Below are 23,304 nucleotides of genomic sequence, written 5' to 3'. Positions count from 1 at the left end.
GCCACATAAAACATTTATTTTGTGGTAATGCTGGTTAAACACAGCAAAGGAATTTTATTTTTTTTTTAATTGACAGGTCCTCTGTTTTTAGGCATCTACTCATTTTTGGGGGGAAGGGCAATACAGATATAATAGGAAAAAAATTGCCTATAATTTGTAGCATACAGAGCTGCTCTAAAACAGGTATTAGAGACTTCAGTTCCACTAATACCATCCAAAGTGTTACCATGGGCCTTTTTTGAGCCTATCAGGGTCAACTGAAAGAGGTCCATCTGCCATCTGGCTTGGACCCTGCATTGCCCGCTGGGAGAGGACAATGGCACAGGCCCAGCAGGAGCACGACTAGGAGCTGTGCCATTGCTGCAGCCTCTGCTATCTACAGCTATGACACATCTTTCAAAGTGGCTCATAGACACCCAGAAATCAAAAAAGAAAAATAAAATAAAATTTTTTAAAAAATCAATTTTTTTTTCATTATTCTGATTGCCAAATTATTTAAGGCAAGTAAAAAAATGAAAGCATTTGATATAGGTTTTACATAAAATAAACTAGGTTACAGCATAAAACAAGTAAACAGGTAATGGCATTAAAGTCTCTCCTCTAAATCTGGGTAATTGTAAACATTAAAAAAAAGACTGCAGGACTATTCAAGTAATAGAACAATCACAGATGTCTTCTCGTATGCAGGCTGTTAGGTTATCTGCCATTCAAGATTATCAAAAAAGACATTTCATTATTCACAGATGCTCATTATCTCCATTTAAAATCTATACATTATATACAACACAGTTTTTGTGGTACTAGAATCCCCATGCCTTCCAAAGGTATATTTTTCACAATACACAATTACAATGAAACAGTGAATACAGTAACATTTTACACTGATGCATCTTAATAGGAACCACCAAATAGACATCTACATTGTACCAAAGTGTCATCACAGTTAGCCTCTCTGAGAGCTTGTGGGAAATACCAGAAGGGTATGCAAGGTTCAGGCACACTGATACATAACATTATTTATTTACAATTGGAAAGGAAAAAAGAGAGAAGAAAAAGAAAGGGAAGAAGAAGAGAAAAGAAACAAACAGCCTTTTGCAGTTAACGCCTTCTAAACATGACAAATACATATCTCCATTTAGTGTGTGGTTCGCAACTTAGCAGCAGACCCTGTGTGCGAGCCTTGGTACTGATACAAAAAAAGTAAAGAATATATATATATTTTTATATATATATGTATATATATATATACGCATATATATATATATATAAAAACAGAAGTCTAATTACAGCAACATTTGTTACTCTGTGATAAAATCTGCAATTTACAAAAATGAAATGACTGGTTTTTGCCTGCCATTAAGGCATTTCAAATTAACACCATGGAACTGATGTCTGTAATAAAGCGCTTCCTCATGTGATCCAGTCACATGACAATGTTCATCCCCAAATTCATCATTCTCTGAAAAGAGAAGGAAAAAGGTTTTAGTAAGCAGCATCCTTTCCTCACACTTTTTGTCCTGCACTTTGAATGCATCATGAAATGAAATCTGTACAAGTATTCTCAAACCCAAGAAGAAAAGACACCAAGCTGTGTCCTCATCCCTCCCCTACCAGGATCCACATCCTAAGAAGTAACCTGTGCCAGGATTTATCCTCTGTTCTGATACCCTATCATCCATCAGCTCTTTCAGGGCTACAAACCTTTCTTACTCAAATAATTCCAGCTAATGGTTGCTTGTTTCAGCATCAGCTTGCAGACAGACACCTGTAACAGGGACCTTCACAGTTCTATTTAATACATTAAACTCTGAGGTTTAATATGGCAGCTATGAACAAAACCCTAATGTTAAAAGATGCTTTGGGATTTTCACTGGATATGGGATTATCATGATACAGAAGTTTTCCTCTTGACAACCTAGTAAATAACTGAGAGGCAAATGTGTGAAATGGGTGTGTAACTTAAAAATGAAGCCATTTCTAACAGGCTCCCAAACAAACCTCCCTGAAAGCAAGATCAGCAAACCAGGCCAACTTGCAGAATAGATAAAATACTAAGTTATTCTGGTCATTCATGTAGTCAACTGAACATTAATTTTAAAATAATTTCATTAAAAATTTGGATCTTATATAGTATTTCATAATCTCTTGTTTTCTCTTAATACCAATCCTTAAAACACACTCTATGGAAAATGTCAGAAGACAGACTACTTGTTCTTTCTTAATGACCTATGTTACAGTTAAAGAACACAACTAAGGAAGGACAAAATGTCATTCTAAGGAGAACAAAACTGCAATTAACCCAAAGTACCAAGCTTTTCCTCAACCTTAAAAACTGTGTTGTACAAGGAAATGCACACTATCAGGCTAAAAACTCTATGATTTGCTTTCTCCTGTCTATGTTACGATATATAATTTATTGTCTATTTACCTTCTTTGTGCAGGAAACATACCAGATGCAGATGCCTGTGCAGCCACCTGCTGAGTGGCAACAAGGGCAGCAGAGGTCAATCCTGAGGGAAAGAAAAAACAAAGGAATGCTGATGTACGTCTGGTTTTAATGGATTTTTGTGCTCAGAGAAATGGTAGGAAGGATCTCTAAAGCAAAGAGCCAGAAAATGTGGCGGGGGTTAACACTACATAAATGGCAAATATTGCAGGGAACATTGTTACGACAGCCTGCCCAGTATGATCAATATACCTTTCTGTAATAAACTGAATTGTCTTTGATAGATATTCTAGAAGAAATTACAGCATTTTGACTTACTTCTTTCCAAATACTGCACTGCATGATGCTAAGTGGTTTGTATGAGTTCATGAATAGGAAGCTCAGTAGAAATAATAGGTACCAGGAAACAACAAGAATTAAAAGTCACAGTGAATTACAGAAACGACATGCCAGCTGCTCAGGATACAATACATTCATAATAACTTACCATTTTTACAGTTTTGCTACTGAACAAGCATAATGCATCCCAAAAGGCATATGGAATCATTGAATCACACTGAGAAATGTCAAGATTTTTAGACAGGAAAAATAAGTACTGAGGCACCAAGTGAATGTAAAGAAGAAATGTCATTTAGCCACCAATTGTGGTAGCACATACTTTGCTGCATGGGAGGAAACCTCCTTTTAATTCAGCTAGAGTCCACGGTTAGAGAAAAAACATTCAAAGACTGGTATAAAACCTAGGGAGAATAAATCGTATCTCACTGTGCTGCTTTTTCCCTGACTGAACTTTGTGCATGGCATTTGCCAAAATACAAAGACTCCTCTTTCAAACAGTCAAATTATAACAAGCACAAGCCCTTGTGACTGCAATGCCTTGTACATAAAATATGTTCAGTATAAAAAGCTTTTGTCTTTGCTACACTTCCTCCATTGCTTACACAACCCTAATTATACAAAAAGGAGGTTGTTTGGTTTGGATTTTTTACTGTGTTTCAGCCAGTTAATGTCAGTTTGTGGGAGGAATCAAAACATTCATGTGGATGACAGCCTAACTTGTACATCTTTAATAATGCTCTGACACCCAGTTTTGGAAACAAAACTTGGTATTTCTCAGGCATGAAGCTATTAATTTATTGCTAGCACATGCCATGAATTTTTAACCCTTCCTAAGTGTAAAGCACTTCTGATTTAACAACAGGATCTCCATTCAAAATGCTTCATGTAGGCATGATTTCCAATGTCAAGGCAACAATTCCATGAGGCAAACCAATCCCATCCACTGAAAATTTTCTGCTCACCTTGAAATGGGTCATACTGTCCAGGTATAAGGGGGTAGCCCATTCCAACATGTGTATGGTGGTGTGTGTGGAGATGCCGCTGGCTGAAAGGAGAATGGCGGTCTCGCTCCCTTTCTGCTTCCCGTTCACGCTCAGCTGGTGATTTTTCCACAGGCTAGTAATAGAAATTGAAATAAAACTGATGTGAGAATTTTAGAAGGGATGAAATCACAACAAAACCATGTGCTAGTACCTGTCAAAAACCTTTTGAATCCAAATGATTAAGCTAATTTTTTTCTGAAGAAGTATCTCTACTGGAGTATTTGCACTTGATTCTAGTCTAATGCTAGTCTTTCTGGCTAATGGAAGATTTCCCAATGCACAGAGATTTTGGGGCAACACACTGCATCTTGAAGACACCACAGTGATTTCTAGTTTTGGGCTCCCTGAAGCTCGGCTGGCTTGCCAATGCCTGAGCAACCTAGGTGAGCTGCTGAAAAGGGATGTTAATAAATCCTCAATCTTCTAAAACGTTCTGGGGATCAAGTTTGACTGAATAGTAGAAAAACCTTTTTAAAAATAGAATGAGAGTCAGTGATTTGTTCACAATTAAAACCAGCACCAATTTATCTGAAAGTGAAATAACAGTATTTGTTCCAACTTTGTAAATCTTGTTTGTAAATCTTCAGAAATGGGGCTGGTAATCAGCTACTTGGAAAATGTGAATTCTTGGCAAATACAAGGAGGGGATATTATCAAATCCCATAGCCCAACTTTTCATTTCATTATCTGTTTCCAGGCAGGAGTTTCCTGTTTAACTGCAAAAATCTGTGCACCAGGAGGTCTCTCTGAATCTGTATTTCTGTATGAGTCCATTCAAGATAGGAAAACTCAGCACAGAACTGTGTTAGATGTGTGTGTCACTACCCGTTCATGCCACAGAAGCATCCTGACTATAAATTGCTTTTACTGTAAGCAGTACTATAAAGAAGAATCATGCATTCACAGCTTGATGCCAGATTGTGTGCTTCCTATGATTACGTTCCTGCTCTACCCCTCCCTGTACGTAAAACTCTTCAGTAAGAATGGACGAAGCCTTACAACAGGTGACTTGCTGCGATACTGGTTGGCATGCTGCTGGAGCAAATCCAGTGCTTTGGACTCAGTGGTTGATTTTGCATTGATGCTTGGGCTGGTATTGACCTTCTCTGCCTCTTCTCTCCCTGACATCTTCCCATAAACTGGATAATGAAATCCTGGAGAGAGATAGGCCCCTGCAGGTAAACAATAAATACCACATCAAGTTACTGTTTTTACATTTTTATTTTATCAGGGTAGGAGGAGACAATGTCAGAACTGAGAATAACATCAAAAGTAGATCACATGACTTCCAAATGGCACCGCTGCTCTTCAATTTCATATTACCTAATTTACCCTGATGAATGGAGGTTATAAAGAGGGTTGAGTTGATAGCCATTTCAGACATTTATGGGTCCTCTTTAAGTAAAAGGAATAGTAACTATAATGGTTCTGACAGTAAGTGCTTAGAATATTTTTATAGGCAATAAACTACCTGTCAGTCTAACAGCAACAGCAGACTGTCAAGTGTTGAGAAACTTGAGAGTTCATAAAAGGAACATCTTGTATTAAATCAGTTTCATCTACAGAACTTTCCCTAGTGGAAGCACAAGCAACACAACGTCACCCATGAAATTTCTAATTTACCCTAGCTACTAACAGAAATATTAAAATGCAGATTTTGCGAACGTGAGGATGCAAATCTTAACTAGAGCGCAAGACGAATTTCAGAATACATACCAGGATAGCTGTGCATTAGGACAGGAGAGACTGCGCGATAGGCTGGATGGTTGGGATCGTACATCTGTGGATACGGATAAGCATGCAAGTACTGGATGTATGACTGATGCTGACTCATTGGTGAGGAAACTGCTACTCTAGCACCCCGAGAGTCCTTCCAATTTACAGGAGTCTTTTGATCATCATTTTTTATCTTGCTCTCATCCACTGATTGAGAATCAGAACGCTTGACCTCTTTAGGCTCCTCTTTAATGCTTGCTAATGAGACAGGAAGGTTAGGCAGGGAACTTTCCTTGTTAGGTGTTTTTCTAGGGCTGTCTTCTTTTAACTTTTTCTCACGATCAAGTTCTTCTGATTTTTGCTGATCAAGGTATTTGGGCTGATAGACATAATGATGCCATGTTCGTGAATCTGGATCCTAATACAGAGGAGAAAAAGATTGTTCTGAACTTGGACGTAGAACTAAGTTTGTTATTGATATTTCCCATATTTCAGTTAATGTATTTTTAATAGCTGCTTTAATACCATATCCCTATTACATAGAGGAGAGGATTGCTTGCTACAGAGTGCCTCGAGCTCAAAGTCAAACCAATATTCCCATGAAGGAGCAAGAGTCTATTATCAAAATTTAATTCAATTGCTTCATCTTATATCCTCCTTCATGCCTTTAACTAGTTTAATAATGAAATACATATGCAATGTAATAAAGTTCTGAGACCATGTTATTCATAAAACATTTTAATTAAAGCCCACAGAGAGATTTTTCCCACTAGAGAGGAAAAAGTACCTGTGAACCACAAAATTAGAGCTGGCTAATGATATGCCAGAGCACTTAGAATACCTGGAATAATGCACATGAAAAGCTGATCTAGCTGGAAAGATCTTAATACTGCCTCTGACATTACAAATATCCAGGAATCAGTGGAAGTCAGACATTAAAGCAGACTTTTTCAGCTGACAAGTTCGTAAAGTTACAGATGGGGAAGTATTTACTGGATCAGGATCACATGGTTTAATGAACATGTACTGGGCACTGTAAATACTTTTTTACATAATATATTACACAGACCAGTTTATAAACATGATAGAATTAGGTATGTGAGTTCTTTACAGCACCACAGCAAATTGGTATGGAGAAGTAACAGAAAGACTTCTTTTTCTAATACAGTATACAGAAGAGCTAATTGTAAACATTTTCTCCAACTGACAGACAGTTATGGCACACGCCACAGAAATATAAGCACACAACTAAACACTTGGACAGTCTGGTTCAAATACTCACTTGAATCAGCAGAAATCTTCTCCTGCTTAGGGCTGTACCATCCCACTTCCTTTAGAGCTTGCTACTCCCACTCCCCTGACCCCACTGTACCTTGAAAGACAGCCCGTAAGGGTGAAGTCTGGGATGTACCATAGACCAGAACATGAAAGCACCGAGCATTGAGGCTCCAGTTCAGAGCACGGAGACAGTGGCATTGCCTCAAATGAAGGCAATGTGACATCTACGAAGGTCAGCATGAAGCCACTGGATAAAATTCTGGTTACACTGAAGTCAATGGCAAAACTATAGCTGACTTCAATGGAGAGAGGATTTCATCCATTGTGTAGGTCTGTAGGGGCTTGAGGTTGGTTGAGGAGAGAAGGGGAACTTAACTGCTTCAGAAAGGTCACCTTGGGTTAAGATAAAGAGCTGTGCTTTAAGCCAACTCTTCAAAGAACCAGCTCACCCATCTTTAGTAAATGCCAACTGTCATTTAACAAGAAAAAGAAACACTTCAAACCATGTTTCAAATCTACTTTAAGTCCTCTTACAATGAAAGCTGCTTATTTTGCTTGAAATTTCTCATTTCTGAACTAAGCAAAATGCTTAGAATTTACATCTAAAAGAGAAATCTAATTCTATTTTATTCATGCATATAATTTAAAATAGTCTATTCAGGTCTTAAGCCTGGGTTCTGTCACCACCTCACTAGACTTTTTAATTTATTTTTTTGTTCTTTTCAAACAGCTCATCTGGAAGGTTTATTCACAGACTACAATACCATCCAGCATGAAAAAAGGATGGTGGAGTTTGTTTGGCTGCAGAGGCAGAAGAACATAGCAGAATCAGGGAGAAAATCTCACATGACTTAAAAGATAAACCAAGACACTCTTGTTCCATTTCCTGTGATCTTACCTGTTTAAATCTTGTGGTTGGATCTACTCCTGTTTGCTTCATGGAGTCCATAACAGATTTCATCTCCACAGCCTCCTTTATAAGCTGGTGGTTTTCCATTTGTTTGGCTTTGAAAGTGTCAGACTGAAGCTGCTGCTGGTGATTGGAAAGGATCTGTGATTTGCTTGTCTCCTCACCTTTGTTAGGAACTGAAGACCCTATTTTAGTGTTATTTTTGCTGGACTCTGGAGTTGAAGGGGCCTTTGAAATAGTAGCAGATGGAATATTTTTTTGCTTGTTGTCATCCTTCCCAATCTCCTTCAAGGGGGGGTCATTCTTCCTTTCACAGTCCCTCCCACTTTGTGCTATTTTCTGTTCTGCTAGTCTCTGGTCCTCATAATATTTTTCATACTGCTGCCTGTAACCAGGGTTGGAGGCCATTAAGGACTTTTGGTCCATATAGAGCCCATAGGCATACTGTCCATAATAAAGTGACTGAGCAAGTGCAGGGTGTCTTTGAGTTATTACTGACTGGTGTTGTGGCTGCAAATTAGAGGAAGTGCTTTCGCTTTTCTTGGCATCTGACGATTCTGCCTTCTCTTTCTTTTCAGCCTCTTCCTCAGCCTCTTTTTTAATCTTCAGCCCCTGTGGGGTACTGTTGTTCCCAGCTGCTGGGGCACTGACCTGTCCAGAGTGCAAGTAACTTGGGGAATAATAAGGATCGTAGCCATGGTAATAGGGAGAATGAGACTCTTTTGCTTGAGCTGATTGTGCTGTGGTTGAAGAATGTCCTTTTACAACACCATCTTTATTAGAAATAATATCTGATGGAGAGCTGGCCTTTGACCTCATGCCCTCTGACCTGCTGTCAGAGCCACCATCATCAGCTGCATCAGAAATATCTGAGTAAGCAGGGCTGTTGGTTTTAGCGGCCGTGCTGTCTGCACCATTCTGTGTCAACACGTGCAGTGGGGCCATGGCAGATTGTCCATTCACCAAAGTGCTGCATTCCATCCTGGAGGCACTCCCTATGGAAGGGCTGGGCGCATTGTCTGTGAATGTGTAAACTTTATCAGCTTCAGCCTTAATACTTGCCATCCTGCTCTCTTGAGACTCTGACAGTCCATTAGCTAGCACTTCATTCTTGTTGAGATGGTCCTTTAAAAAATGTCCAGATAAGTCTTTTCCAGACCCTTTTGAATCCTCCAGCTTCCCCAGCTTAGAATCCATCTTGGGGCTGCCCGTCTCTTTGCTTTCTTTGTCCTTCAGCTTTCGCTTCTCCTTTTTCTTCTTGTCTTTGAGTGATGTGAGAGCTGGGTTTACAGTGCTTGGCTCTCCCATAATTGTGGGCTTTGGTTGAATAGGTTTCAGTGGAGGGCTCTTTGGTGTAGCCTGAACAATAGTAGTTGTTAGAGAGGGCAGTCCTGGTATTGTCCCTGTAGTGGTGGTTGTAAAGGCTGTAGTAGGTATAGCTATTAACTGGGGAGGAGTTGGTGCTGGCGCTGGGGCAATGGGCCTGGCTGTTTTCAGTTTGGAAAGGTTTTTATCCACTTTGCAATTGTTCGATTTCTTCCCTTTATCACCCGAACTCTTCTTGTCAATTAACCCTTCAGCCTCCAATTTCGGCATTTCGGTTTGCAAATTGCCATCTGCTACTGAGCAATTATCCAGTGTGGCTGCCATGTTAGAAATTACCGGAAGGCTGTTCAATTCACTGTTCAGACCCTTCTTTTTGCCAGAATTCTTGCCAGTTTTGGAACTGATAACTGAACCAGGGCCATTGCTGGTCAGTTCCCTTTTTCCCTTGGGGGTCCCTGGGGTAGCAATGGAGGAAGGAGATGTCGGTGCTTTTAGCGGATCAAAGCCTGGCAAATTTGTGCTTTGCTCACTGCATTCAAGTGCCACATTACTCAGTGCTTCCTCGCAGTCTGAAATTTTGTCTTCACTGTCAGGCTCAAACTCCAGTTTGTTTTCTGGGTCTAAGTGTGCATGAGCCTGATGGTAACGCAATCCATTAATGTGCTTGTACTTCTTGTTGCAGTTGGGGTGAGGACAGTCAATCAACACTGGGGAAGAGCAGCCTTGGTCCAAAAAAGTAGCCTCAGGTTTCCCCTGTGGAGTGGTAGGAGTGCTTCTAGAGTTAGTACGAATGCGTTTTCCAGACTTACTGTCCTCTGAACTGGAGTTCAAATCTAGCTCCATAGGAGGCTTAGATTTCCTCTTGTTTGTGGACGAGGGGCTGGCTTTGACTTCATCCATGGCGCAGTTCGGGGGTGTTCTGCGCCCACTTGCGTTAAGGCTGCCCCTCCTCCCCTTCCCATTGGCACCACCTCGATTTTTATTCTGAAGTCCTCTGGACTCTGCAAAACTCGCATCATTCCCAGGTACAGCCGCAGCTGCAGCGGACCTTGCCCGCTTCCCCCTGCCCCGTCCTCCACGCATTTCCAGGTCACTTGTTGGCGATTCACAAAACCTGTGCAAACAATAGATTTCATCAGCAGGAGCCGTGAACTAAAAAAAAAAACCACCACCACCACGTCTCATAAGAGGACCGTCACATGTTAAAGGAAAGATGTTCTTCTGACAAATGAGAATATTACAGTGTCAAAGGCAAAGACATGAAAAAAGGACAAAAATGGCAAGGACAGCTAATTAGAACAATGGAGCAAAAAATTTTGTTAACTTAAGAAATGTATTTTGAAATTAACTGCTCTCTGACTGAATCCCATGTATTTCCCCTCCCCTCTCAAAAACACAAAAGTAAAATAAAAAAGAACTTCCACCCCACATTTCACCCTGGAACAGAGAACTATTCGTTTCGCTGGTGCATGTTTTCAATTATAACCAGTTGTGTTTTATTAATCTCTGTACCGTCTCTTGCCTGAGATTAGGGGTTAAAATACAGCAGAGAAAAAACAGACTCAGAATGTTTGCCTACCTAGGAGGGGCCCAGTCATGCTTTGTGCAGTCCAACAGTGTTCCCACGTAAGTCTTGTTCCTCCATGTAACGTTTACCACTAGGACACCTGTCAGTGACCAAAAAACAATTATCACAGTTAGAACAATAACTGGGATAGGCTTTTTGTTTTGCTCTTTTATTTTCTCTTTTTTTTTTTTTTTTCTGTCCATCCCCCACAAAGTAAGATGTTTATTCTCATTTGCTTTCAAACACTCTGGTCTGTATTCTTCCTCTTTTCTGGTTTCAGTGACCTCAAGTTAAAACCCACAGGAAAGACAGCAAACGACAAAGAACAAGAATGTGTGCACGCATGTGTGTGTAAGACAGCTTGCCTGTGTGACTGTGTGTGTGTAATCAAGATACAGATGACAGAAGGAAATGGGTTTTGCCATGTCCTGCTGTAAAACAGCAACACTCACCTCTTAATTTTGCTGTTATTGCACATAATTGCTTTCACTTGGCAGCCAGCCAGCATAAACTAAGCACCAGTTACAGTGTTTAAATCAGAAGGTGACTGAGAAGAATAATCTGCTTTGCTTTGAACAATATGATAATGATGCTTCTATTTACTTGAAATTACTCATATCCAAACATACAAACACACACATGTATGCACTGCAAGTTTTGTTCAGTAGATATATCTGGAAAAATGTATTATTTGCCTTGCCTTTGCTTCTGAGAGGGAAGTGAGGGACTAGACATGAAACTTCAACCATACAGCAGTGAAGGTTAAGAGTAATTGCAATATATATTTATATAGGAAGAGGGATCCTTTAAAAAACCTACTGTAATTTAATTGCTTTTCCACTTATGACTTTTATTAAATGCAAATTTGCCTGCCTAAAGCAGAATTCTAATTTTGTTTTATTTGAATTATCCCTGTAAAATTTGTAAATGGTAAGGTTATTGTAAGTAACAGGAAAATAAATGCAGGGGGTGCCATTCAAATGTTTTCAGGTTGCCCTCAAATGCTTCTTCACATAATTTGCCATCATATTTATGGACTAGCCAGCATAATGACCCCTTTAATTCATTAACTGCCGTAGATAAACACAAGGTAGTATTATTGAACCAGACATCTCTTCTCATTAGAAAACACACTGAAATAAAAAATACATGTCATCTAACAAAGGAAGGCACAATACAAAATGTTCCAAATATATGAGAGGCGTGAAGACACCAACTTGCAGCTGACAGCCTTGCTTTTCCTCTGCGCTTCCCTTATTCTATCTGCAGCGTCTGTAACAGATACGAAGATAGCATTGTGCCAGAATGTTTCCAGCCCATCTTTTCTCTTTGTCTTACCAGCGCAATTTCTAATTTTGCACTAAAATCATCGCTCTCTGCTGAAGTGAGGTGAAGTTAACACACAACCAGCTGCTCATTTCCTCAGGGTTCTTTTAGCAGCAGGGAAGTATTTTAAATGTTCTTAGCAGAGGTACCAGGGAAGAAGGGATTTCCTTGAAAATTCTCTGTAGCAGATTTAAAATTTATCCCCCATATGGTTTTTCATTGTGATTACGCAACTGGAATTTTGTACACTGGGGTGAATTGGTCTGAAGCATGAAAGACAAATAGCACTTCCAGCCAGTGTCAGAGCCAGGCTTTGAGTACCTAGAAGGATCATGGTGGAGGTGTTTAAGGAGAGACTGGATGTGGCACTCAGTCCCATGGTCTACTCGACAGGGGGGTGTTGGGTCATAGGTTGGACTCCATGGTCTCAGATGTCCTTCCCAGCGTAACTGACTCTGTGATTCTGTGATCAGGGTTAAAATGCCATGCTGTATTTTTATGACTTAGGCAAACTAGGCAGCCTGCAAAGACACCAAGGCTGCTTTATCTTGCCCCCTGTGTAGGCATGAAGGCAGCCAGGGGGTGCTGGGGTTCAGGGAGGAGGAGGAGGAGGAAGAGGAGAACAATCCAGTACATCCAGGAGGAAATGCCTGTCAGTGGAAATGGGATTTCTTACAATGAGTAACTCCAAGCTATGTTCCCACTTGCCATTCACACCCTCGAGAGGAGAGATTATAAAGGTGTTTCTCTGGCAGCCTTGATGCCTTCCTTCCACTACAACAGCTTGTCATCTGTGACTCTGTAAGGCTTCAAGTGAAAATCATGAGTATTTTCCACCGGTAAATTCTGTTATGGCATGCAGCCCATCTATCTGCAGCAACGCAGTTGTTCCCTCCAGCCCACATACCAATGTTTGTCCAGTCTCCTTAATGTACCAAGCAAGGAGAGCTCTCTGACATCCCACAGAGTAATACTGATGAGCTGTCTGTGCCATTTATTCTTCCCTAGCTAGCTCACCTTTATCCATTTTTAAAAAAGTAATTGTTATTTTTGTGGGGATTTTTTGAGTTGGGGTTTGTTTCTTTTTTTTTCATTTGTTTGGGGGCGGGGGGGCAGTGTTAGTGAAGGTTTATTCTGACTTAAGCATCCATCTTTCTTGATATTTGTAATCTTGCTGATCTCTACATGTACTTTATTCATTTATTAATTTATATACCAGACCTAGGGATAGTCTGTTACCTATTGATAGAAAAGAGGGCAAGGTAGAAGGCATAGAATAGTGAAAATAATAAAAGCCCCTGAAATCAATACATATTTCAGTAATTCTAAGAAGGCAGTTAAATGACCTTCCAGTGTAAGAAAGTCAGTGTTTCAAAAGCAAACACAAGTTCCTCCCTTAAAGTCTGCTACGTATAGCATGAATACATATATATACTTACATATACATACTATATGTACATATATATACAATTTAACTCTCGTTAAATTTGTTACACTTAGCAAAGATCCCGTGCAAGTAGGAGAGAATATTAATCTCCACGCTGTGTTAGAGAAGCTGTGGCAAGGAATACATTTCCTTTCCCTAATGGACAGCACATTGCTCAGCCCCAAGTAAGATTCCACAGAACTGGCAGGGAAGGTAGCTCATTTACTCCTCTAAGATTATCGTAGAAATGGGTGAGGAGAATATAAGTAACATGGGAGGTAGGACTGATCTAAGGAAACGTGCAACTAGTGGAGGCTTATTAGACCAAGGCACCGGAAAATTAAAGTGGAGATGACTGAGTTGGTAATCCACACAAAGTCCTTGATGCAGTGCTGAAGAGAAAGGATTATTCTTCTAAGTCAGGGTGTACTGTTTGTCCTGGCAAGGACTTCAAGCTCAAACCAAGAACCTCTGCTGAGCCTGAGCTGTCCCAGAGGCAGAGCTAGAGCAGTGTCCAGCTCAGCTCCAAGGATCACCCATGAGTACGATGGCCATGCACTCAGAGATGCACTAACCCTTCTCCGGGTCGTTCCAGCTCCTCTGTGCATGTGTGTGCCCACGCACCCCCTCCAACCTTGTGAAGGAACATATCACATACAGGACCAATCCTCTCCAGGGCTGTGTCAAGTCATAAAAAGTCACTATAATGAGACTTCCTATTACATTAGACTACCCATCATGTAGCAATAATTTATTTAACATTTCCTGAACAAGAGAGAACGTGCAGTCTGAGGAGGCCACAGGTTTCATATTGTCTGAATGCAAAGATGAATTTTCACCTTAAGACAAGCTCAAGAGGCTAAACTTTTTAAAATAGTTATTACTGAAGAATGGGAAAAAATTCAGATGTTTGTAATGAAACATACCTAAGGGTATTTGGACTCTCTAAGATTCTAATTTAGGAGGAAACCTAGCCAAATATCTAATTCTGTTCTTGTGAGGTTGGATCAAACAACAGTGACTATATACTACATGCCAATGTTTCTTTGAGCAAGTAAGGGTGTCAACTCAAAGAGTTTAACCAATTACCAGAGCACAGTTCACAAGAATTAGGTGTAATAGAGAAAAAACTTATGTTCCCAAAATAAGGGTATACATTTTTTGGTTTAATTTGGATTATCATTCCATTTGCAAACTATGTAACTATTCACAGTTACAGTATATCCAAAATTAGCAATAATTTCTGCAGTCTTCAGTGTCATGTGTCCTAAATGAAAGCAAAATAGAATATTAGAATTAGAAGTTCTGAAGTTACTACCCAGGCTACCCTTTATCATTAAAGAGTAGACATAGTAAGTAATGAATATTTTATGTGTGGGAATTAAAACATGGTGTTATAATGTAAGAAAATGGGGTCATGTTACCCAGAAGTTTTACAGTTCACCTACTGTAGTTTTTCTGCCAAAATCCATTACTAGCCAAGGCATGATCATACACAAAAGCATTAAGGCATGACAGTGGTACACCCAGGATATCACCTGGTGCCCACCACTGTCCATAGAAGCTCCTCCTTTAACATCAAAGGTGATGTCATTAGCCTTTTAGGAGTAAGAAGAGATGCTGTATTTTGCTTTTTTCCTTCACAGTACAGGTACCATTATGAGCTCTTTTTCTTTACTCATCATAATCATAACCACAATGTTTATGGCAAAAAATTTCCCAGACAGGAAGAACTAACCCATGCCTGTAGGAGCACAAAGCCATTTTACGTAAGCACTTGTGATAGATAAAATGTACAAAACAACTGTGACAATTTGTACTTGAATTTTATTATGGGATTAAAGGTCATGTGTCACAAAAGCGGTATGTAAGAAAATAATTTCAGAAACCTATAGAAAAAAACACTTTTAATGAGTTCTGTGTATATAATGTATCTCTTCTTCCCCCCTCCCCACTTCCTCCTTTTCAGTGACTGCATAACAAAGACTGGAATCAAAATTTGCTATTTAGTATTAACTATATGTCATAGAATGAACTATGTCATCACAAATTGGAAATGAAGTAACTAAACTTGTTGCTAAGAAATGCAGATGTGTTATTTGACATAAAAACATCACAATCAAAGGCATTTTCAGTACCAGGCAAGGGTACTGTTCATATGGACTGCTCTGGCCCCACACTTTTAGCAGACACATTTACACTCTTGCAGATGTTCCTTCATTTAAAGACAAAAAACCCCTGAAGTATCTAGTCTAAAACAGATATTAATCTCTTTGATTTCTTGACTCTCTTTTCTGCAATGAACATAAGCCAAGAATTTTTATGTTTGTATTCAAAACTTTGAAAATGAGATCATGTGCTGAGGAATCAAATTATCACATTACTATCCTAAATGCAGGCCCCGGCTTTTAAAAACACTGGCTTAAGAAAACAAACATGTTCAAATTCCAATACAAGTAGACGCTACTCAACTAATCAGACTGGAAAGCCTGACTTAATTTTTACAGCATAGACTGCTTTTGTGTTCAGACCCACAGCAAATGCTACAAAATCCTGGTTTAGTTCAAGCTGATTATTTTATCAGGAAACTCAGAAGACAGAATGGGTAAGCCTTCATTTTTGTAAAAGGAGCTGCTCCCTCTGCTCTTAGTAAAGAATCTGGCCATAAGTATCTGCAAAATTCTGGAGAAAGCAGATCTGCTCAAACTCTTTCTGAACACTTTTGTAACTGATTTGTTGAAGAATATTTAAATGATCTCTCAAAACTAGGAATGATTTGTCTGCTTTTCAGTCATCAAAAGTCATGTATGTTTAAAAAGTCATGTATATTTTAAAATTCACATAAGTCACTTACACTTTAACATAAATGGATTCCTCTGTGGTCAAAATTCCAAAATTAACAGTTCTGCCTACTACACCTTTACTATCGTGAGTATATTTTAAAACAACTTTTGCTGATGCCACAGGAAGATCTCCCAAGTATACCACCCTTTGCAGAATTTTTTAATAAGATTACTTCTTTAATAGGTTAATATGATAAATAAATCCTTGTGGCAAAAATCTCTGTGGCATAGCAGTTCTTCAAGGCTGAGATACAATCCCTGGTATAGAGAAGCATCATATCATTACTTGATGTAAAATTAAGTAAAATCAATTCCTTGTATCTTTGTGACTAGTGAATCTACAGATTTGTTTGCAAGTCAAATTTGATTTTCCTTTTGTCGCAGCCATGCCAAGTACAAATAACACAGACATGCCTGTGCGGCTCTGCAACATGCCTGGGATAGCCAAACCATGGCATATTTGTCATCAGTGAGTACACTACCACCATCGATTAAACATGTGTTATTCTGCATGTGGCATTGCAATTTTTTTGGTCCCACATATTTGACATCATTTTCTAACAATACTAAAAGGATATGAAGTGCAAAAAGCTGCAAGATGAAAATCTATATTCTTAGGATTATCTCAACTTTTTTGTTGCCACTGGTTTAGTAAAAGCAGTGTAACTCATTTGCCTCACAACCAACATATCCGCCACATCATCATCAATCCCACATCCACATATACACCTGCAATTCATCCAAGCAGAAAAAACACAGTACAATGTTTATATTAGACTTGCAATGCAAATGGCTTATTTCTCCTTGATTGCTTCCATCCAGAAAGTAATCTAAAATTAACAGCAAACATTCTACGTATGAAGCCACATCTTATACACTGAATGCTGATCTGGGAGACGTACAGTTTATTTACTACTTTAATCACACTCTCTGTCTAGCATGGCACAAGAACTTAACTACATCTACAGCAGGTGCACATGTAACAGGCATCAACATCAGTCAGCCTGAGAATGTAATTATTGTCAGGTGGCCTGAAAATGCAAGACTGTTGGGTTGGCTTTTTTTGTTCTGTTTTGTTGGTGGGATTTTTGGGGGGCTTTTTTGAGAACCCTATTGCTGCAGTGAATGTTTGAAAAGTCACTTTAACCACATCCTGTAATCAGACCATCTGGAGCACAGGTCTGCAATTAGTCATCCTGGGCACTGGACTTTATCTGAACAAATACTGTACAGCAATGAAGATGAGAAGATTGGATAGCATCAAGGAAAAGAAGCGTAATGAAACACGTCTGGTATAGTCATAAACTGCTGAGGCACTTAGCTGTGGTGTTAATTCTGCATTCTGTACTTTATGAAAGCATAGGAAGTTTAAAGGTTATAGGGCTGAGAGCCTAAACCCTGCTATTTTAGTTAATGTTGCCCTGCTGGTGGCTAAAGCTGGGCTACAAAGTACAGTAGCTTCTGCAATGGCGTAACAGAGTAAGATTAGATCTGTGTGATTTCCAGTAAATTCTGAGTAATGACAACCTAAATTTCATGGATAGTTTATTTGAATGTCATACCCTTTCTTTTCGTTTCATTATGAAGTTATTGGTAAAATTAAGGTCATATTGAAAGGGGGAACTACCACCCTGGTTTGAAAGTAGCTGTTATATAGAACCTATTCCCTCGACATGCATTACATATTCCAATTTACATTCAAACAAGAAGCAGCAAATATACAGTGAGGAATAGCTCTTGGAAACATGGATCTGGGCCATCAAGCAGACAACTTTTTAATCCCACCTAATAATTACTGTAATAGATTTTCTTAATCTAGAAGTTTATCCCAGTGCATATAAAAGAATAAACACTGAAATAACTGAAGAAATCCTGTTTCCCCATGAGCCCATGTGCTTAATACACAAAAGAACACAAGCCACTTCCATCACTGTCATGTCTCCCACATCCTTTGTTCTGAAGCCTGATGGGCTGTATTGATTTGGGAAAATCATTGAACTTCTTGGAAAACTAGACTCTAGCTTATTCACCACCATCTATTTCTTTCTCAGGAAGACAGGTGGTCAATATTCAGTTGAATGGTCAGCTAAAAGAAGCTCTGGTTTCATTTCTTTTTCCTGCCTCCCTAGCAACATTATCCTCTTCCAGCTTTAGTATAAAAAAACCCCAGCATGTTAGGAAGACATGTAGCTGAGGGTAAGCTGAAATGGTAGTTTCTTTGGACAAAGCTATGACTGAAATGCTGGGGTCAGGCTGGCTCTGGAAAACAGGGCAGCATCTAATTAAAGAGCTCGTGTCCCTTATTCATTATAATGATAGTTGTATTTTTTCCAGTGTATATATTTCTTCTAAAGATGGCCTGCCTAACAAATAACCAGTGACCAAGATCTAGATGCAAATGGAGAGCTGAAAGAAATATGAATGGTCCTAATCAAATCCAAGGCTAAAATTCACAGTCATTAGAAGACCAATAAAAGACTCAATGAAAACTGGGTAGTACACCAGAAATTACATCAGATTGGGTCCCAAATGGCTTGTTGATTTATCCACAACTAAATATTTCTACTAAAATATGAGCTACTTAGAGTGGTGATTTTGAAATCTATGAAGCCACAGCAACCCACATAATTTTTTCCTGCCAGATTTATATAAAAGTGATTAGAATTTGGCAGGACCAGGAAAACTTTTGGATAAATTGCTGTTACATCTCTTGAATGTCAGACCACATGACTGCAGTGTTTACAGGAAAATGTGCAATTAATGTTATTATAAACTAACCATAGGCTTCTGACCTCTGGAGTACAACTAAAGAGTTAGTTTTTGTGCAGCCCTTACCTTTTCTTTGGCCAGAGTAACTGAACAGCTTCAATGTTTCACCACAGCTTGAGAATAAAACTGCAGTCTTACTTTATTTCAGCTGATACTAAAAATGCGAGTTGAAAATCATTTAACATCTGTGTGTTCTGAAGAAAAGCATATCTGTTTCAGAAATAAAGTATTTTGTTTCTAGCAGATTTTTTTCTTTTTTACTTCAGTAATCATAACTGTGATTCACATAGCCTGACACTGAGAAGTGTCAGAGTCTCAATTTTAGAAGAAGTAAATGCTGTTCTGTAATCCCCTGAGTTTCCCATTCACTTCTCAAGGAGTGTTATTTCAGCTCCTCTGTTGCTGGCCTGTTGAACACATGGACACTCTTCTGACTTCTTGTAGAGCAAAAGGAAAAGAAGCCCCACAATCCACTGTCTTTGCTTGTACTCCAGGACCATATGTCACTCGAGATAAGCAACAGAACACAGGGCTTTTCAACTAATCTGTCACACTTGCTTCCTGCACTCTATATTAATTACAGGAACTCTTCAGCTACTTACTTCTCTCCCAAACTGTTTCTCCCTTAAAAGCAAGTAAATAGCAAAGCAAAACAAGCCTGGAGCATGGGGGAAAGAGCTATTGTTTCAACACAAGAAGTAGGGCCAAAAAAGGGAAAACCAAAACCATTTTTTTCTCACTCAGACAAGCATTCAGGAGTTCCTTTTAAGAATTATCTGCCTCATTTCTATTCTTCTTCTCAGACACCAGACCACAGAAATACTGTTTTCATCAGCAGACTGTTGAGAAACAGCTGCAGAAATGGGGAAGCTGGTATAAATTTATGTCGGTATGCGTGTGTGTAAATGTATAAAAAAAACCCGACAAAAACCCCAAAACCTCGTAAGGAGCTCATACACTTTTTTTCTTCCTAAGGCGAGTATTAGGATATCTCAATAGAAGTTTTTGTCCCAGCTCTGAACTCTGCTACTGTGGGAACTTGAGTAAAACCCAAGCAAATAACAGATGACAAAACGTACCTATAAACCTTCAGGTGTCTTTGGTGATTAGTTTCCCAGTGCTGTACATCATGATAAAGTGCTGCCAGGTGCAAACACTGGTACAATTATTTATCAAACAGTAGAGTAACTAATGAAACATAAAGGAATGGAAGAGAGAAGAGAGCGAATTTATGGAAAAGAAACAGCACGAATAAAGAAACAATTCCAATCCTGAACCATGAAAATTCTTCCAAATCTGTAGACTGCAGATACCAGAATTGCAGTCGAGCCAGCCAGACAATTCTGCTCAAACTCAAAGCGCTGCTGCTGATCCATGTACCTCATTGGGACTGAGAAGCAGAGCCCCTTATAAATTATGATGCTTTATTTAAAGTCAAAGCATTTATTTGCTTTTGTGCCAGCTTTGGATCCTTTTCATCTCTAGCTTCCAGGCCCAAGAGAGAACACACTCCTGTAGCTCTGCTGGCAGCCAGCTGTGGCCTCAGTAAATCATAAAGCCTCCTAACAAGCCATTCTTTACAAAGGCCAACTGCAGTTAGTAGACATGACAACTTCTCTATTATTCCACTCACTAGAATTTAAAATAGCAATTTAAATCCGTGGCTGAAAACATTGAAATCTACTGAACTGCATTTTACATCTTTCTCTTTCTCTCTTTGCATTAAGCTTCACTGATTTCATGAAGACTTCATTGTCTTCTGCCTGGGAAAAGGGTAAGTAAACACCTAAGACAGACACATCCAAGACAAAGGGGAGGGAAATAAAAACATTTGGGATTTCTTTTGCAGAACTCCCTCAGGTTTTCTTGCTACAGCTAACAAGAGACAAATAACTCTTCTTTCATTTAGTTTATGGGACTTGCACAGACACATCATTTATGTTTGTGGATATCAACTCTATTAAGATCTTAATACAGTAATATGCCACCATGAAACCTCACAGCAAAATACATAAAAATGAAAGTGGTCTATAGGCAAGCATTGGGTGTACATAAGAGTCCTATGAAAACTGCAAGTGTAAATGATGAATTCTCTTTCTTCTACCTTTTTCCCACTCATGCACCAAAAAGGAATCAATTTGGCGTGGCCAGGCTCAGCATTTCTAATTTTCCTCTATGTAGAAAAAGCAGATCAAACACCTTATAAATTGGGGGCTCTTCTTCCTACACAATTGCTTCAGTTTAGGATTTGGTGTAACCTTATTTTAAGGTCTTTTGTTACTATAGCTAACAGATTGTAAGCCAAACTATGCTTGAAACTTCACCTTCTAGATTTGAAAACCACAAAACAAATATTATGCATTGCCAAAGCTATATGCTACATAATTTTTACAGTTCTTATATTACAAACTAGTTATTTTCTTTGAAAAATAGTAGGCAGTGTTATCCTTCCCATTATAAAATTCTTGCATTTTTGTAGTGGAAGAGATGCCGCTGGCAGTCAAAAGTGTTTCAGTTATACACTTAAGATACCAGTTCAGTTTTGTAAACAAGCCTAATGAACTGTGACTAATAGTGTTCTCCTTGAGCAGAAGTAAGGTAAAAGGGCTTTTGTTAGCATTTGCTGAAGCAAAGTACTCATTTTGCTGGGACAGAGCAAAAGTGAGCTACTTGTTAGCTAGCCTACTTCAATAGGTGTCAAAATTCTGCAGAGAAGTTCATCGTGATTTTCTTTCCTATGTTTTAAATTATCTTCCAGGTGGGTAAACTAGTAAAACATCTAGTTAACCAGCTGGCTTACTCCAGCTGCTTGACAATACTGATGCAATGCAAAGGCAGACTACCGGCAAAATGATATCCCACTAGAGACGACTATACTTTCTGTGAGACTTTCCTTCTCTTGCCAGCAACTGGTTGAACAACTTTCCTGTAAGTATCCTTTGCACATGCTGTCCCAATTTCTCCACCTATTAACAGCAGCCTGGCTAGTTTACTGAGGCCTGCTGTGATCTATGCCTCTACTACAGCTTCTCTTGGCTTTTTCATGCACTGGAGCTGATCAACTTTTGACCCTCATAGGTTTAGAAACAAAACTATTTAGACCCTGAAGACAGCCCTGAAGACTGCATAAAAGGTAGGCAAAAACTTAGGATGCTAAGAAATCTAATATACTCAGCTGAAAATCTCTGTTTCTTTTGGCAATGTGACATCCCTAAAAGGATTATCATAGGCATGCCCTCCCTCATCAAAAGTACAACCACCATGATGACAGAAACACATATTTCTATACTGGGAGACTGTTTTCCCATGTCACTAAAGGGGGGAGGAAGACTGGACTTTCAGACATTACTTAATTATTTCCTTGGTCAGACAAACAGTTTCAAGATAAAGCTTGCTTTACTCCAGAATCTACACACAAATTTCTGTATAAATTATTGACTGCACTTTGGCCTCATCTGAAATGTTGGCCCCTGAGGCTGATAAGCTCTGACCCCAGGTGACACATCCAGCCCTCTCACAAGAGGCAGGAACATTATTGCTTTGCACTGAGGACTGCAGCCCAAGAGCCAATCAATCAAGCTCCCTGACAGCTTTTACAGCCTCCTCACATTAGGCCTAAGTCAAACTCCAGGGCTCCTATTGTTCACATTATTCTTTTCTTCCTCTGCTCTGATGAAGTTAGAGCAAGTCCAAGGCTTCAATGAGAAAGAAAGGCTATTATGAGCAGCTCAGATTTTATTGACTCTGAGCTGTACAACAATGGCCCCAAAGCCTTTTTCTTGAAAGTAACACATTCCTAATTGCTAATAATCATAGGCAACAAAGATCAGTCCTTAGACTTATGTGAAAGAAAGGTACAACACTGACATAGATAGAATTGTCATCTTTACATACTAAGAAAGATTTTTGAAGATAATTTTATGCACACCAAGAAGGATAACCTTTCAGTCACACAGAACTGTCATACAAATGTTGCCATGTACCATAACATAGCTTGTGTATTAGAGAACCAGTGACCATAACAGATTTGATTAAAAATATCCCTAGTGGAATTGTGCTATGCTAACTGTGGACAAATGAATATTTTCTTCTTTAGTCACCCTATAGTATTTCAAGATCAGTATCACATTGTGCTCAAAATGAAAAGACTTTCAGAACTAATCATGATGTCATTATTTTTTCCTAGTTTTGTTCTGAGGTCTGAAGATCATTTAAGTGGGATTTCTACATGTGTGACAGGCAAGAAAGAACACTGACTTATCTTTGAAAACATTTGCCCTTCATTATTACTACTAATATTAGACACTGTATGATT

The 23,304-nt window shown here is 39.1% G+C and overlaps 1 protein-coding gene across 1 annotated transcript in view; it reads right to left on the bottom strand.

The window, feature by feature from the left end:
* Positions 1–2,424: 2,424 nt before the first annotated feature.
* ZNF608 (zinc finger protein 608) overlaps positions 2,425–23,304 on the bottom strand; it is an 81,189-nt gene continuing 60,309 nt past the window's right edge. The window contains exons 4-9 of the mRNA XM_048291952.1: positions 10,638–10,725; positions 7,721–10,172; positions 5,545–5,962; positions 4,828–5,000; positions 3,748–3,901; positions 2,425–2,510 (exon numbers count right to left, since the gene is read on the bottom strand). Coding sequence (XP_048147909.1) covers positions 2,425–2,510; positions 3,748–3,901; positions 4,828–5,000; positions 5,545–5,962; positions 7,721–10,172; positions 10,638–10,725 — 3,371 coding nt within the window. The remainder of the gene's footprint in view (positions 2,511–3,747; positions 3,902–4,827; positions 5,001–5,544; positions 5,963–7,720; positions 10,173–10,637; positions 10,726–23,304) is intronic.

This window comes from Corvus hawaiiensis, chromosome Z (assembly GCF_020740725.1).
Source record: "Corvus hawaiiensis isolate bCorHaw1 chromosome Z, bCorHaw1.pri.cur, whole genome shotgun sequence".
In the NCBI taxonomy this organism is placed as follows: domain Eukaryota; kingdom Metazoa; phylum Chordata; class Aves; order Passeriformes; family Corvidae; genus Corvus; species Corvus hawaiiensis.
Note: the sequence above shows the minus strand (reverse complement) of the source record. Positions and strands in the feature narration are given on the sequence as shown.